General features: G+C 37.7%; 1 protein-coding gene across 9 annotated transcripts in view; it reads left to right on the top strand.

The window, feature by feature from the left end:
• Nucleotides 1–16,826, top strand: part of CFAP61 (cilia and flagella associated protein 61) — a 296,212-nt gene that overhangs the window by 43,213 nt on the left and 236,173 nt on the right. For 8 of the 9 annotated variants that reach the window (XM_023537742.1, XM_023537746.1, XM_011370806.2 and 5 more), the window contains one exon: nt 1,156–1,288. The exons of the other annotated variant lie outside the window; for it this stretch is intronic. In XM_023537742.1, coding sequence (XP_023393510.1) covers nt 1,156–1,288 — 133 coding nt within the window. The remainder of the gene's footprint in view (nt 1–1,155; nt 1,289–16,826) is intronic. 9 annotated transcript variants of the gene reach the window in all.

Below are 16,826 nucleotides of genomic sequence, written 5' to 3' on the forward strand. Positions count from 1 at the left end.
AGGTTGCTATAATAATCTGGATAAAGCCCTGAGCTTTATATACATACTAATCACTCAATAGATAGACCTACTATTAATATCAAAGAGAATATAATAGAAGATAAAGTGGGATGATGAAGATAGCATAGTAATGACATAAAGTGGGGAGGATGGTAAAGGTTAGTAGCCAAATCAGATACACTACAAAAAAAATAATACAAATGTGGAACATTTTAATAAGAAAAATACCAGGAAAAAAGTATAAGAACATCCTAGACAAGTAAGGTAGAACAATAAGTAAAACCAAGAATGTACTGAAAAGAAGAAAAGAATGTTAAATATGGTAGCAAAATGGGTCCAAAGGCCAGCATCACCATGCTGCCGTAAACCTGGTTCTTGTGTCTTCCCTACCCCCAAACACACACTGGCAGTCAAAGTCACTGTAGAGGTCCTGAGGGTGGAGATTTGATGTGCATGTCCCCAGAGTGGTGAGCAGAGCTTCATTACCTTTAAACCAGCATTTCTCACTCCACAGGAAGTATAGCAATGTCTCAGGAATAAAGGATACCATGGGCCACTTTCTGAGAAATGCATAAACAAGGTTAAAATTCTTTATTGTAGTACTTTCAGAGTCTTTAATACATAACTATGACAGTCCAGGAGGGGACTTATAGTAGGAAATTGTTTTTAGACAGTAGAATCCTTTTTTGGGGGCGTGGGGAGGGAGAGGATGGGAATGCTGGGGACAATGTCACAGAAGTAGTGTTCTTTGGAACACATTTGGGCAGTGCTGTCCCCAGTTTCTTGTCCTTTGGCCCATGACAAATGCTGCCCTACATTTCACACTCAGACATGTCTAGTGTGTTCCTTCTGCCTGGAATTTTCCACCCCCATGTTTTGACAAAGCTTCCTGTCCTTATTCAGGTCTCAGATCTGATGTACCTCCTCAGAAAGGTCTTCCCTACCACTTGAACCCATCACTCTTCATCTCAAAGCACTAATTTGAAACGTTTGAAGTGTTTTATTTATTCCATTTATTCTCTATTTCACCTATTAGAGTGTAAGTTCATTTCATGAACATGTTGCTGTATTCCTGACCTTTAGAACAGGATCTAGCCCATAGTAGATGTTCAATTGAAGGAATGAACACTTAAATTAAGCCTTTCTGTTAAACAGGGTAGAAGATCATGATGATCTCATGCCAATATTTATGTACCATAACACAATTCTGAAAGCAACTTATGGCGAATACTTCCTGGCTGAACTAATAGAGGCCCAAGATGAAGAGAATCACGCTGTCGTATGTGAGGTTGGTGATTAATCCACCTAGGGATATACTTAATGAAAGAAATGAAATAAGCAATGTTGCTCCTGGTTTTTCCCAGCACGCCTTGAGCTGCCATCTCGTCCCTCGTCCCCATGCCCTTCCAAGTGGCATACCAGGCCAGCTTCTGAGCTGTGGCATCACCCCCACTCCCAGTGTTAACTGGTTTTAGGTTTTTAGGGTTTTGTGAGGTCCCTCCTGATCCCCAGGCTGCTACAGATTCTTTGCTGTGTCTCTAGAGGTAGGGGTTAGGGTTAGGGTGTGGGGGAAAATCCTTGAAGAATATCTAGGGGTGATTTTTGAGACCCTAAGATCCCAAAGATCAGAAGTTATAAACCAGCATCCTGATGGCAGATGAATTTGGTTTGACTTGGAAACTAATTTTTAACCTTTCGTTTTAACAAAATTTCAGTTACAGAAACTTATAAGCACTCTAATTCCCTAAGTGTTAACATTTTACTGTATTTGCTATGTCATTCTCTTTGCCTGCCTTTTCTCTCTCTCTTAGATAGATAGATAGATAGATAGATGGATAGATGGATAGATGGATAGATGGATAGATGGATAGATGGATAGATGGATAGATGGATAGATGGATAGATGGATAGATAGATAGGATAGATAGAAATATAGACAGACAGACAGATGTATAGATATACAGTTATATAGACATAGATATAGATATAGGTAGACAGACATATAAATATATTACATGAACCATTTAAGAGTAAGTTGCAGATGTAATGCCCTTTTACCACTAAATGCTTCAGTGTGTATTTCCTAAAAACAAAGATGTTCTCTTATATAACTGTAGTACACTAATCAAGTCAAGCCATTTCAATTCCCTTAATCCTATTATTCAATCTGTAGACCATATTCAGATTTTACTGACTGTCCTGATAATGACCTTTGTAGCAAAAGTAAATCCAGATCATTCGTTGCACTCAAATGTCATATGTCTTCGGGGTTTTATAATCCGGAACAACTTCCCAGTCTGTTTTTGTCTTTCATGATGGTAACAGTTTTGAAGAGCACAGGTCAGTTATTTTTTTTGAATATTTCTCAATTTGGATTTGTCCAATGTTTTCTCATGATTTGATTGAGGTTATTATGATTAAATTTTGTTGTATTAATGTTGTATTAAATTTTGTTATGTTAACGTAGTAATTAAAATTAGAAAATTGTCTATAACAATTGGAAAAATTAGGAGAATTTCATATTGAGTCTGCTTTTCATCAGGGCCCCAGTGAGTTGGAGCTCTGGAGTGGCTGCCACCGTAGGTGTTCAGGTGCCCTCCAGCCCACCACTGTTTTTACTGTGCCCCAGTGTTTCATGACTCTTCAGGCCATCTTCCCCACCTTGTACCAGCCTGGCCCTGTGAGCCTGTCAGTTATGCCCACTGACTGTGGTCACATGTTCTACATGTGTCCTGATTCTGCAATGTCCATCCAGGAAGGCTTTACTGAGACTGGAGGTAGGGATTGGAGTGAAGAAAGATGAATCCCACATCTTTTGGTTTGCTAACTGTAGACCTAGATGTCCACACCCAAAGGAAAGAGTGAAAAGGGACAAAAAAGAGAACTGGCAAGCTAGCAAGCTTAACTGTGTCTCAACCCAGAGTAGCAAGTTGGCTGACTCAGGACCCTGGGTGGCTGGTACGAGCAAACCTGCAACTCTTGAGACCATCTTTCATCCTTTTCCCACCGCTGAAGGCATTCACAGAGGGACACTCCTCCCTTACAGAATTTTAGGTATCAGTGGGTTCCAGATTGGTAAAGGAGATGGAGACTTTGAATGGGATGGTCCCACACCTACATGTGGCAGTTAAAAATTGGGAGGGATAGCTCAGCTGTGGAAGTCCTCCTTGAGAAGCAAGGGTTCCCAGCCCCACACCAGGCTCTCTATCCCAGGATGCCAGTGTCAGGAAGAGAAGTCCACATAACTTTTGGCTGTGTAAACCAGTGGAGACTGTGGCTGAGTGAGACAAAGAGCTGCTGGAGTCCCAGGTCCTCCTCTTAAATAGCCCATGCATGAACTTAATTGCTGACAGACTTACTCGCTCTGAGCTCCAGCACCAGGGATGCAGCTCGAAAGGCATCAGGGACATAAGAGAAGGAACTAAATTGTCTGGCTTCATTTCAGTTATTCTTCATTTATTCCTGGGAGAGGACCGGAGGGGCAGCTTTCTCCCAGACAGAAGTGCTGGCAGATCCATTGTTCCTTTGTTGAGCCCTCCCCCCACCCAGCCTGCAGTCATAGGCAGGCACCATAGCTGAGTCTCCATTAACCTGGCTACCACTGTTCAACCCGCCTTAGTGAATCCCTCAGATCCTGCCTTACCCAACTTGTGGGCCCACTCACGCCACTTCTAGTGGTTTTTCCATATAAACAGCCTGACTTGGCTAATTCTGCAGATTTTTCTAAACCCTCTCAAAGGTTCATAAACCCCAAACAAGCAGCATCAGCATCTGACCTCTAGCCCCAAAGCCAGCACTAGTGGCAGCTGGCCTCAGTTCAAAGCTTAGCCTCTCCTAGGCACCTCCAAGCCCAGCACAAGAGGCAACCATCTGAAGATCACTTTTAGCCCATACCAGGTGGCTCTGGGCAGGGCATAGGCAGCAGCTGACCTTTGCCTGTGTCAGAGCCCTTCCCAAGAGGCTCCAGAACCAAAACACCTGGTGACCAGCTTCAGCTTACACTAGAGCACCATCAAATCACCTACATAAATGACACACCCAGATTCAGCAGGCACCAGAGCACCCCTAAAGCAAATCCTGCTTCATAGGGTCAGTTCTTCCACAGTTGTAATCACAGCCAGTCCTCACAATTGATCAGTCTCAGGGTCAGTCCATCCCATTGATGGGCCTACAGCAATGAAGTCTCAGCTACAACAGGAGGACACACACAAACCCACATAAGGGACATACCTGGAGCACCTGGCTCAGATGACTAGGGAGACTGCCACTGGGCCACACAGGATATCTACTACATAAGGCCACTCTATCAAGACCAAGAGACATAGAAGTTCTACCTAATACATAGAAATGAACAGAGAGACAGCCAAAATGAGGAAACAAAGACACATGTCTCACATAAAAGAACAGGAGAAAATTCCAGAAAAGGTCTAAATGAAATGGAGGCATGCAACCTACCAGATACAGAGTTCAAAACATAAGGTTGCTAAATGATCTTAGAACTTTAGCAAAGAGACAGGAAGCATAAAAATGGAGATAGAAAACAAAAAAGAACCAGTCATAAATGAAGAATAACTGAAATGAAGAATACATTAGAGGGAATCAATAGTAGATTGGATGAAGCAGAGGAATTTATAATTTGGAAGACGAAGAAGCAGAAAACACCCAGATTGGCAAAGAGGAAAAAGAATTCAGAAAAATAAGGATAGTTTAAGGGGCCTCTGTGACAACATCAAGCATACCAACATTCACATTATAGAGGTACCAGAAGAAGAGAGAGAACAAAGAATTGAAAACCTATTTGAAGAAATAATGACAGAAAACTTCCCTATCCTGGTGAAGAAAATAGACATACAAGCATAAGAAGCGCAGAGAGACCCAAACAAGATGAACCCAAACAGGTCCACACCAAAAGCATCGTAATTAAAATGCCAAAGAGAGAATCTTAAAAGCAGAAAGAGAGAATCTTAAAAACAGAGAGAAAAGCACCACCAAACCAGTATTACAAGAAATGTTAATGGGACTTCTTTAAGAAGAAGGGGAAAAAAAGATAAAAAATATATAAAATGGCAATAACTACTTATTTCTCAACAATTACTTTAAATGTAAATGATTTAAATGCTCTAATCAAAAGACATAGGGTAGCTGAATTGGTAAGAAAACAAGACCCCTACATATGCTGTCTACAAGAGAATTACTTCAGATCTAAAGACACACTCAGACTGAAATTAAAGGAATAGAAAAAGACATTTCATGGAAACAGGAGGAAAAAAAAGCTGCTGTAGCAATACTTGTACCAGACAAAATAGTCTTTAAAACAGAGGCTATAACAAGAGACAAAGAAGGACCCAGTAATCTTACTTCTGGGTATTTATCCAAAGAAATCCAAAACCTTTCTTTGAGGAGACTTGTGCTTTCATATGTCCATTGCAGCATTATTTACAATAGTCAAGAAATAGAGGCATGCTTAGTGTCCATCAGTGGATGAACAGGTAAGGAAGAGATGGTACATATACAGTGGAATATTACTCAGCTGTAAAAAGAAATGATATCTTGCCATCTGCAACAACATGAATGGACTTGGACGGTATTGTCCTGAGTGGAGGAAGTTAGATAAAGACAGACAAATGACAGATGATTTAACTTCTATGTAGATGCTAAAAAATAGATGAACAAACAAAACAGAAACAAACTCATCGATACAGAGAACATTTGTTGGTTGTCAAATGAGGGAGCTTTTAGAGGGATATGTGAAAAAAGAGAAGGGATTAAGAAGTACAAATTAGTAGTTACAAAATAGTCATGGGGATAGAAAGTATAGCATAAGGAATGTAGTCAATAATATTGTAATAACTATGTATAGTGCCAGATGGGTCCTGGGTTTATTGAAGTGATCACTTAAGTTATATAAATGTCTAACACTATGTTGCAGATTTGAAACTAATATGAAATTGTATGTCGACTATAATGAAAATTAAAAATTGTTTAAAAAAAATAAAGGAATGAAGTTTCCTTTCATATGGCTTGTTATTGACTTGTGTACAGGGACTTCACAAGGTCAGCCTTCTGTTGATAATTTTAGGAATGGAGAACAGGAAGCAATCAAATGTGAGCTAAGATGTTCTTTTTGCATCAGAGGAGAAATATAGAAGGCATTTTTTGTAAAGGCCTTTGAAAGAGGTTTATCTAAGCTTGGACTGAAGATTGTTTTTGACAACAAGATATTCTTATTTTGAATGAATTTTTATGCTTCACTTTTGCATGTCAGAATTTTTATGGGCTTGGGTATCCAGCCCTGTACCTGAATATTTCCTTCATGAAATCTCAAGGTTCAGTCAAAGATGAACACAAATTACTTTTTTTTTTCAAGTGGATATTTGACTTCATTTTAAAAAGAAGGACTTTGAAAAGCATTCAAAGGTAGGAATTTAACAGTTTTAGGATGATTTGTTTAGGGATTCATTATTCTTTATACACTGATTTCTCATTATTTGACAAAACTGGAATCAAAAGTTCTCTTATTTTGATAATATGATCAATTTGAGGCTTTTAATGATCAGTGGTTCTCAAGCTTGGTGTGTATGAGAATCACCTGGGAAGCTTTTAAAATATCCCATGCCGAGGTACTTGTATCCAGAATATATAAAGAACTCATATAGCAATAAGGAAACAAATAATCCAAATAAAATGTGAGAAAAGGATTTGAATAGACATTTCTCCAAAAAAGGTATACAAATGGCCAATAAACACATGAAATGATGTTTGACAACATTAGTCATTAGAGAAATGCAAGTCAAAACCATAACGAGATACCACTTTACACCTGCTAGCATGGTTGTACTAAAAAGAGGACAATAACAAGTGTTGGTGAGGACGTGGAGAAATTGAAACCCTTGCACTGCTGGTGAGATTGTAAAATGGTGTAGCCACTTTAAAAAACAGCCTGGCATTTCCTCAAATGTTAAATACAGAATTACCATTTGACCCAGTAGATCTGCCTCCAGAATTGAAAACACATGTCCACACAAAAACATGTACACAAATGTTCATAGCAGCATTATTCATAATTGCCGAAAAGTGGAAACAGCCCAAATGTTCATCTGCTAATGAATAGATAAAAAGGTGATATATCCATACAATGGAATATTATTAGGAATTAATATGGAATGAAGTACTGGTACATGTTCCAACATGTTTGAACCTCGAAAACATTATGCTAAATGAAAGCAGCCAGACGTAAAGACCACATAGTATATGTTTCCATTTGTATGAAAGCCCAGAATAGGCAAGTCCATAGAGACATAAAATAGATTGACGACTGGAGAAAGAGACAGATGGTAGTGACTAATAACGGGAATGGAGTTTCTTTTGTGGGGAATAAAATGCTCTGGAATTAGATAGTGATGATGATGTACATCCATCCTTGTGGGTATACTAAAACCCACTGAATTATATACTTTTTAAAGGCTTATTTTTATGGTAGATAAATTATATCTCATTTTTTTAAAAAAAAATCCCGATGCTAGGCTGTACTCAAACCAATTAAATTAATCTTTTGGGGTGGGATAAAATCAGCATTTTTTAAAAGCTCCTCACATGATTTTAATATGTAGTCCAGGTGGTGAAACATTTATCTACATGACGGAAAAACACATCTAATGAAGAATGAGATCAATTTAGAGGGAGAGGTTAGTTTTTTAGAGAGCTAACCTTAAATTTAGATTCTGAGGTACTGGTCCAAAATAGTTATTTCTTCTACATTGAAAGGATTTTTTTGTATGTTTATTCATATTAAAATTTTTGTATTTTCCTTTAAGGGTTTGTTGTCACATGTTCTCATTGCACTTAGAGCCTCAGGATAATGACAAAAGGAAGGGTCAAGAAGCATTTGGCTCTAGCAACACCATTTTGAAAAACTGTCTTTACATGATGAGACAAAAACTGCTGAGAAGTAATATGATTCATACAGACCCCAGTGAAGACTTTTAATGACCAAACTGTATGAATCCAGTTTAGTCAAGCCTTTGTTTTTTTGAAAAAGGCTTTTATTTATTTTTTCCAGCTTTTTTGAGTAGTAATTGACATATAACATTGGGTGAATTTAATGTGTTGATTTGATAACATATTGCAAACTGATTACCACCATAAATAGATAACATTAGCTAACATCTCCATCACTTCACATAATTACTAACCTTTTTGTGGTGAGAATACTTAAGATCTACTCTCTTAGCAACTTTCAGGTTTATAATGCAGTATTATTAATTATAATCACAACATTGTATATTAGATCCAGGGAACTTGTCTTATAACTGGCAGTTTGTGCCCTTTGACCAACATCTCCCCATTTCCTTCAACTCCCTGGTAACCACAATTCTACTTTGTTTCTATGAGTTCTGCTCTTTTGGATTCCACATATAAGTGATATCATACAGTATTTGTCTTTCTTTCTTTGACTTATTTCACTTAGCATATTGCCATCAACACCCATCCATGTTACTGCAAATAACAAGTATTCCTTCGTTTTCAGTGACTGAATAATATATATATCTCACATTTTCTTTAACCATTCATCTGTTAATGGACACTTAGATTGTTTCCACATCTTGGCTATTATGAGTAATACTACAATGAATATGGGAGTGCAGATATCTCTTCAAGATTTCGTTTTCATTCTCTTTGAATGTACACCCAGAAGTGGAATTGCTGCATCATATGGTAGTTCTATTTTTAATTTTTGATAAACCTCCATACTGTTTCTATAGTGGCTGTACCAATTTACATTCCTGCTACCAGTGTGCAGAAGTTCCTTTTTTTTATATACTCATGCCTAAACCTGTTATCTCTTGTCTTTTTAATGACAGCCATTCTAACAGGTAGGAGGTGATATCTCATTGTGGTTTTGATTTGATTTTTCCTGATCATTAATGATGTTAAGCATCTTTTCATGTACCTGTTGGCCATTTATATGCCTTCTTTGGAGAAATGTCTATTCAGGGCCTCTGCTCACTTTTACTTTGGATTTTTTTTCTCTTGAGTTGTACGAGTTTATATATTTTGGGTATTAACCCTTCATCCAATATATATATGGTTTGTAAATATTTTCTCTTTTTCTGTAGTTTGTCCTTTCTGTTGTCGATCGTATCTTTTGCTATGTAGAAACTTTTAGTTTGGAGTAGTCCCTCTTAGAAATTTTTGTTTTTGTTGCTTGCACTTTTGTTGTCATATCCAATAATTCATTGCCAAGACCAATGTGAAGAAGCTTGTTCCGTATATTTCTTTTAGGATTTTTACAGTTTCAGGTCTTATATTTGTCTTTTATCCATTTTAAGTTAATTTTTGTGAGTGGTGTAAGATAATGGTCCATTTTCATTCTTCTGCATGTAGATAGCCAGTTTTCTCAAGACTATCCTTTCCCCATTGAGTATTATTGGCTTCCTTGTCAAATATTAGTTGGCTGTATATGCAGGGTTTTATTTCTGGCCTCTCAACCCTGTTCTTTTGGTTTATGTGTCTGTTTTTATCCAGTACTATACTGTTTTGATTACCATAGCTTTGTAATATAGTTTGAAATCAGGAAGTGTGATGATTCCAGATTTGTTCTCCTTTCTCAAGATTGCTTTGGCTATTTGGGGACTTTTGTTTTTCCATACCAATTTTAGGATTTTTTTTCTATTTCTGTGAAAGACACCATTGTAATTTTGATAAGGATTGCATTGGGTAGTACGGACACATTAACAGTGTTAATTCTTCCATTCCGTGAACAGAGGGTATCTTTCCATTTTTTGTTTGTATCTTCTTCAATTTCTTTCTTCAATCTTGTGTTTTTAGTGTATGGATCTTACACTTCCTTGGTTAAATTAGTTCCTAAGCTTTTTATTGTTTTTGATACTATTATGAATAGAATTGTTTTCTTTATTTCTTTTACATATATTTTATTGTTAATGTATAGATATGCAACTGATTTCTATATGTTGATTTTGCATCCTGCAACTTTACTGAATTTGTCAATTAGTTTTTTTTATTAAGTTTATTGGGGTAACATTGGTTAATACAATTATATAATTTTCAAGTGTACACTATCATTTGACATCTGTATATTCTATTGTGTGTTTACCATCCAAAGTCTAGTTTCTTTCAGCTACCACATATTTGATCACCTTTACCCACTTCACTCTTCCCCTACCCCCCATATATTTGACCCTTTTTACTCTGTCTATTTCTCCCCTCCTCCCCACCCCACTAGTAACTACTGCTCTATAATCCTCTGGTAACCACTAGTCTATAGTCCATGTCCATGAGTCTCTGTTTGTTTGTCCTGCTCATTTGTTGCTTTTAGATTTATATCCCACATATAAGTGATATCATGTGATTTTCAACTTTTTCTGTCTGGCTATTTCACTTAGCATGATTATATATTCGATTTGTTCTAACAGTATTTTTCGTGGAGTCTAGGATTTTCTATCTATAAGGTCATATCTTCAGAGACAATTCTACTTCTTTTTGATTCAAATGTCTTTTATTTCTTTTTCTTGCCTCATTTCTCTGGCTAGGACATCCAGTCTTATGGTGAATATTTGGGGACCCTTGTCCTCTTCCTGATCTTAGAGGAATATCTTTTAAACATTCACTGTTAAGTATGGTGTTAGCTGCAGGCTTGTCATATATGGCAATTATATATGTGTGTGTGTATATATATGTATGTATGTCTGTGTATATCTATCTATCTATCTATCTATCTATCTATCTATCTATCTATCTATCTATCTCTATCTCCAACATTGGGCCATCTAAATATATTAAGCAAATACTAAAATACATGAAGGGAGAAATAAATAACAATAAAATAATAGTACGGGACTTTAAAACTCCCACTTTCAACAATGGATAGAACATCCAGACAGAAAATCAACAAGAAAATGCTGGACTTTAATATTTTATATCAAATGGACCTAATAGATATCATTTGACATCTGTATATTCTATTGTAGGCTTTTCCCTCTCTCATTCTTTTTGTTTTTCTCTGTTGGATGATTTCAAAGATCCTGTCTTCAAGCTCATTGATTTTTTCTTCTGCTTGATCAAGTTTGATATTGATGCTCTCTATTGCATTTGTTGTTTCATTCATTGTATTCTTCAGCTTCAGAACTTCTGTTCAGTGCTTTTTTTATGATTTCTGTCTATTTCTTAGACTTCTCATTTTGTTCATGTATTGTTTTCCTGATTTTGTTCACTTGTCTCTCTGTGATTTCTTGCAGCTCATTGAATTTCTTTAAAACAGCTATTTTGAATTCTTTATCTGGTATGTCAGATATCTCTGTATCTTTGAGTTTGGTTTCTAGAAAATTATTGTGATCGTTTGGTGGTGTTATGTTTCCCTGGTTTTTTTGTTTGTTTGTTTCTTGGAGTTTTGTATTGCTGTCTTCACATTTTAAGTTACTTCCTTCAGTCTTTACTGTCTTCAGAGGAGAAATACTTCTGTTATCTCTTGGAGGGATTCTAAGCCTTTCTCAGACCTCTTATGGATACATATGCTCCATGCTTCTCGCTTTCTCTTGTGGCAGAATCCTTGAGCTTGTATGCATTTTCTGGATCTTGCAAAGTACCAAGCCAAGTCCTGACAGCCTCTTTTGTTTTCCCAAATGTGGCACTATAGGTCAAGTTTGTGATGTATCTTCAGTCCACAGATTCAACTGATTTTCTACATATATTCACTACCTATCTGCCAAAGCCTGCTCGTGCTGCTGTCAGGAGCATGCAACCAAGCTAGCCATGGGGTTGGGTGGTATATATGTGAGGCACGCAGAAAGCTGGGGGTGCTCATGGACCAGTTTGGGGGATTCATAGATGAGGCATTCTCAGCAGGTCATGGGTAAGCTTCTTGATGGAATCTGCAATCCAGTTAGGATCTGTGTTTCTTTAATGTCCTTTATTAAAGAGTCCTATTTGCTGCTTTCCCAGACTCTTCCCCCTGCTTCCTCAATTTTGGAGCTCCGGAGTTAGTACTCTAGATTGGAGAAAAGAGAAATTAGCCCCTTTGGAAGCATTCCACACAGCTGGGGAAACTGGTGCTCACTCACATGTTCTTCCTTTCCCCCATGGAATAAATCACAGGCCAAGAAGGGTCTTTCTTGGCACTAATTTGTACCTCCTTGGGAATGGGTGATATGGGTAAAATCAAACTGTTTCTCTTACCAACTTAAATGTGTTTGAACTCATGCATATATATATTTCTCCAATGGAGTCCTGGAACTTCTCTAGAAACCCATACTTTGATAAAGGCTCTCTCCTCTGTGAGTGGTTGTCTAAGTCATTATTGTTTAGGGGCTCCCAGACCATGCCAAGAGGGGCTGGAGCCAGTTCACAGGCCACTACGGGGTCCACAGCCAGGACTGAGGTCTGTCTGCCTATTTCCTGATGCACAGGTATGCAAGACTACTCTCAGGCCCCTTGGCGTATGGTGCTGGATCCCACAGCTTTCTCAAAAGAGCTTTTGTTCATGGGTGGATATTAAATATTTGCTGTTGAGTGGGGGGACAAAAATGATGGACATCTTTATGCTGCCATGATGCTGACATCACTTTGGAGAACGGTTTTAATTCTTTGGTTTCAAAGTGCTAGTTTCAACTCAGATCACTTGAGTTAGGGCCTGTGAAGAGCAGTTTCCCTCTCTAGTCATGTTAAAAATTTTTATTGTGTGTAAACATTAGAGAAAAGTTGCAGTCTGAAATTTACAGCCTAATCCTGCAAGGTTCCTTTGGTGTCTCAAGAGAGCCAATTTGTGAGAGGCTATGCTGCTTCAGACATCAGATGCTTTGTGTTCTGTGGGGACGAGACCATGGACCTCAATCTTAAAATGGAAGGTCATAAACTGAACCCCTCATTAGGGGGGAAACCAGTTTAAGATCTGGGAGTGGATCTTTAGTCTGTACCAAACTATATCTGGTGTCTTAAACTTTTTTGGGTTCAAGATCAGTGCTGTCACTACACTCCCACCTGCCTTCCTGAGCCCTTCTCCCAACCACCTGGACTTGCTCAGGCTGGCCCTTGAGGCAGTGGTATACTGGAACTAGCTCACTTTGGCTTATGAGAGCCAGTTGTTAAATCTTCAGGAACTTTGCAAACTGGTTGTTAAACACAGCCATTATTAAAAATTAAATTGTGTAAACTTAAAGTGTAATAAGATATTAAAAACAAAGTTAATAAATACTCAGCACCTATCAATTCCTAATTATTTTACTATTATCTGTACTCGAGGTTATTTATGTCTATGACCTCTGTATAGTGGGAATATTATATAATGGTAGCTACTGGGCATCCCTTCCCTGCTTCCTGTTCAATGGCATCACATTGGTAACTTAAAATTGGTCACAATGGTAGTATTTACACCACAGAAAATGGAAAAGCTATAAGTCAGGGCTTTCCCCCTAAAATGCCAATTAGGCATTTACTGGCATACCATACTTTTAGGCGACTCCAGTTGATTGGAGATAATGGAACAAAGTACATAAAGTTTGTCTCTTTCCAGATCAGTCCATGGTAGTTACAGGCCATGCATATATATAGAATGCCTGAGAGCTATGCCTGTGCCATGTGGCAACCTCTTGATTAGTTAAAGGTTTTAACTGTGAGGGTTTTATTTAGCTTGATAGCTACTTTGGAGGAGTTTTGAGCTATCATTTTGCTGCAAGTTGCTTTTCATAACTTTGTCCTGGCTTACCGTGAGCCTGCCAGCTCAGCCATGCCCTTGGCATCAGGAAGAGGGGATCAAAGCTGACAGTGGTCACAGTGAGGGCACCCTCATTGTGGAGTATCATCATCCAAAAGAGTTGGGTGACTGTAGGGCTTTTTAGATGGATGTGTGAACGATACAGGGCACACATGTCCATAAATGGACCTGCTTGTGAAGACAAGGCCATTTGCACATGTGATTTTCTAGTAATCTGAGCCTTATATATCGTCATGTAGATCCTCACAGGAAAAACAACAACAGTAATGAAACCTTCAGTTTTGCTCTTCAGCATAAGATAATTAAAGACATCTTTGTGGTAGGAAGTACCTGGAGGATAGATAGCAGCCAGAAATCAATGCCTTTTCATTGTAAAAGTAAAAACTGTCCATTAAATCAATTTATTTTTCCAGAAAACACCCAAAGATGCATTTGAACACTCCTGCAAATTCATATTTCAGAACAGTTTTCTCAAATCAGAATAGTTATTTGAAAGGAACCCAAATGAAAAAGCAGACATTTCCACAATATATCCTTGCTCTATTGCAGTCCATAATTGTGAACTTTTGTGAATTGTCACAACCCGGGATGAATGATGGGAATATAACAGGTTGTAGAATTGAAGAACGTTAAATCTTTGTTCCTAATGACAAAACATGTTTTTCTCATTTTCATCAGAATGTGTGATCCATGCCATTTGAAATCAAATTCCAAACACAATGAGCCATTAGTGTAATAGCTCATTACTAACAGCGGTCTTATAAATAATACATTCTTATCATGCACATGCAGCTCGCTGTGAAGCCAGCAAAAGGTATTTCAGGCCATGGAAGTTTTGTTGCGCCAGCGTGACTGTAGATTAGAAGGACATCTCCATGTGAACCAAGATGGATGCCAATTTTCCCTGCCGAGAGTAAGCCTGGCTGTCTCTTTCTGCACATATGGTAGATGGATTGGCTAATCAGCGTCTGCTGAGTCTTGGGCCTAAAATTACAGAGAAGCCAGACTACTGCGGCTACGTAGCCTTTGTTCAGAAGTACAAACAAGACAAACAATCACTTGTTATTTGGGAAAAAAATTAAAATGTTTATTTTGGACTTTTATTCAATTGTCAATGGCTTTATAAAACAGCTGTGTAAATTCAGCCTTTTATGGCTAGGACATTTTGGGGTGACCTGTAAAGAAAAGAATATTCATGGAAAATTAATTTTTAAAAATTCTCCTTATATTTTAGCATTAAGGAGAAAATAAAGGGAATCTCAAATGTATTTTTCAACACGTTTGAAAAGAAATAATTTTAAACTAGAAGACACATTTGAGAGCAAATAATTTAATATCTAATTTTTCTATGTCACTTAAAAGACTGAGCATTATTGTAGCTTAATTCTCTACTTTAGTAGGTTAAAATATTAACGATTTTCTCCAAGTGGGCATAGATGGATGATGCTGCATTCTTGAGACTAGAGAATGCCTGTGATTGTTGAGTTTTACTTCTTGTGTGGAATGGTTGTCTCAAGAAATAAACTGAATACTAGAAGGATAGGACCCAGCAAATGTTGGTTTCTAATAAGTCTGGCAGAGTCAAATCAGTCAACCAAAATTTGCTTAAAACTCATGTAATAATCAACAGGAATTATTTATGTGAAATTATTTTTTTCTAGTTTTACTGAGATATAATTGATGTACAACATTATATAAGTTTAAGGCGTACAACATAATGATTTGATATGTGAATATATTGCAAAACAATGACCATAATATTTGTTAACTAAAGATCTATATTTTTTTCTCTTCTCTTAAAACTTTAAATGCTTTCCTTGCAGAGACTAATAAAATACAGATTTCTTGAAGGGACGTAATAAAGAATTTCAATCACAGCCATCTCTTAATGTGGAATATGATAGAATTAAATTTTATTGTTAATTTATAGTATTTCAGTACCAATAATATGTGCAGATCAGCTACTCATTAAAAGATGACTTGTTCCCTCTACTCACAACACCTGATATCAAACATATAGGGCTTTTCCCACACCAGCCAGTTCTTCAGCTCCCTAGACACAAACTGGGTGCCCTGCAATTTAATTCTGACACTACCTGGAGTTAGTACAGGTCCCACACGTTTAGTTAGGGCTCATGCCCACAAGACTGCTCATACTTTAGATGCCAGTTGCAAGTCTCAGATTGTCACTTGTCTATCAGGGATTTCAACAACCCGCTGCTCAGGTTCAGTAATTTACTAGAACAGCTCATAGAACTCAGGGAAACCCTTTACTTACTGTTAATGGTTTATTATAAAAGGTACAACTCAGGAACAGTCAAATGGAAAAGATGCATAGAGCAAGCTGTGGGAAAAGGGGCATGGAGCTTTCATGCTCTTTCTGGAGTGCCACCTCCTAGCTCCTCAATGTATTCACCAACCTGGAAACTCCTGAATCTTGTTTAGGGTTTTTTATGGTGGTTTCATTAATGATTGATTATTACCATTAGTGACTGAACTCAATCTCTAGCTCCTCTCCCCTTGAGGTCAGAGGTGAGGCTGAAAGTTCCATTCCTCTAATCATGGTTGGTTCCTCTGACAACCAGTCCCCATTCTCAAAGAACTACATCATTAACATAAACTCAAGTATCTTTGAAAGGGACTTATTATGAAAAACAAAAAATGTTCCTTTCAGGAAGTTACAAGTGTTTTAGGAGCTTATGCTTGGAACAGAGGTGAAAACTGAATATGTACTTCTTATTATATCACATTCATATTCCTACCTGTATATTCCTCATCAAGGCCAAGAAGTTCAGAACTAGGTATCTGTTAGGCTGCTGGGAGGTGATCCATTTGCAGATCCAGACCCATGTAGTGAACTTGTTTGAAAAGTTAACTTCACTCAAATATTCCCACTGAACCTCTTTCCTCACATCTCCTCCCCATGTAACCATCTAATCAAATAAATAAATGAATTCAAGAAAACCATAGAATTCCTACTTGATAAGGAGCGAGTGACCATGAACTTTCTCTGAATCAGGGGTCATTCAGATAGACACTGGAACAATGGCTTGTCTTACTGAGAACTATGCATGGTGGAGGGGAGGAGACTATTGGACAG

This window comes from Pteropus vampyrus, unplaced genomic scaffold (genome assembly GCF_000151845.1).
Source record: "Pteropus vampyrus isolate Shadow unplaced genomic scaffold, Pvam_2.0 Scaffold7, whole genome shotgun sequence".
NCBI classification, from domain to species: Eukaryota; Metazoa; Chordata; class Mammalia; order Chiroptera; family Pteropodidae; genus Pteropus; species Pteropus vampyrus.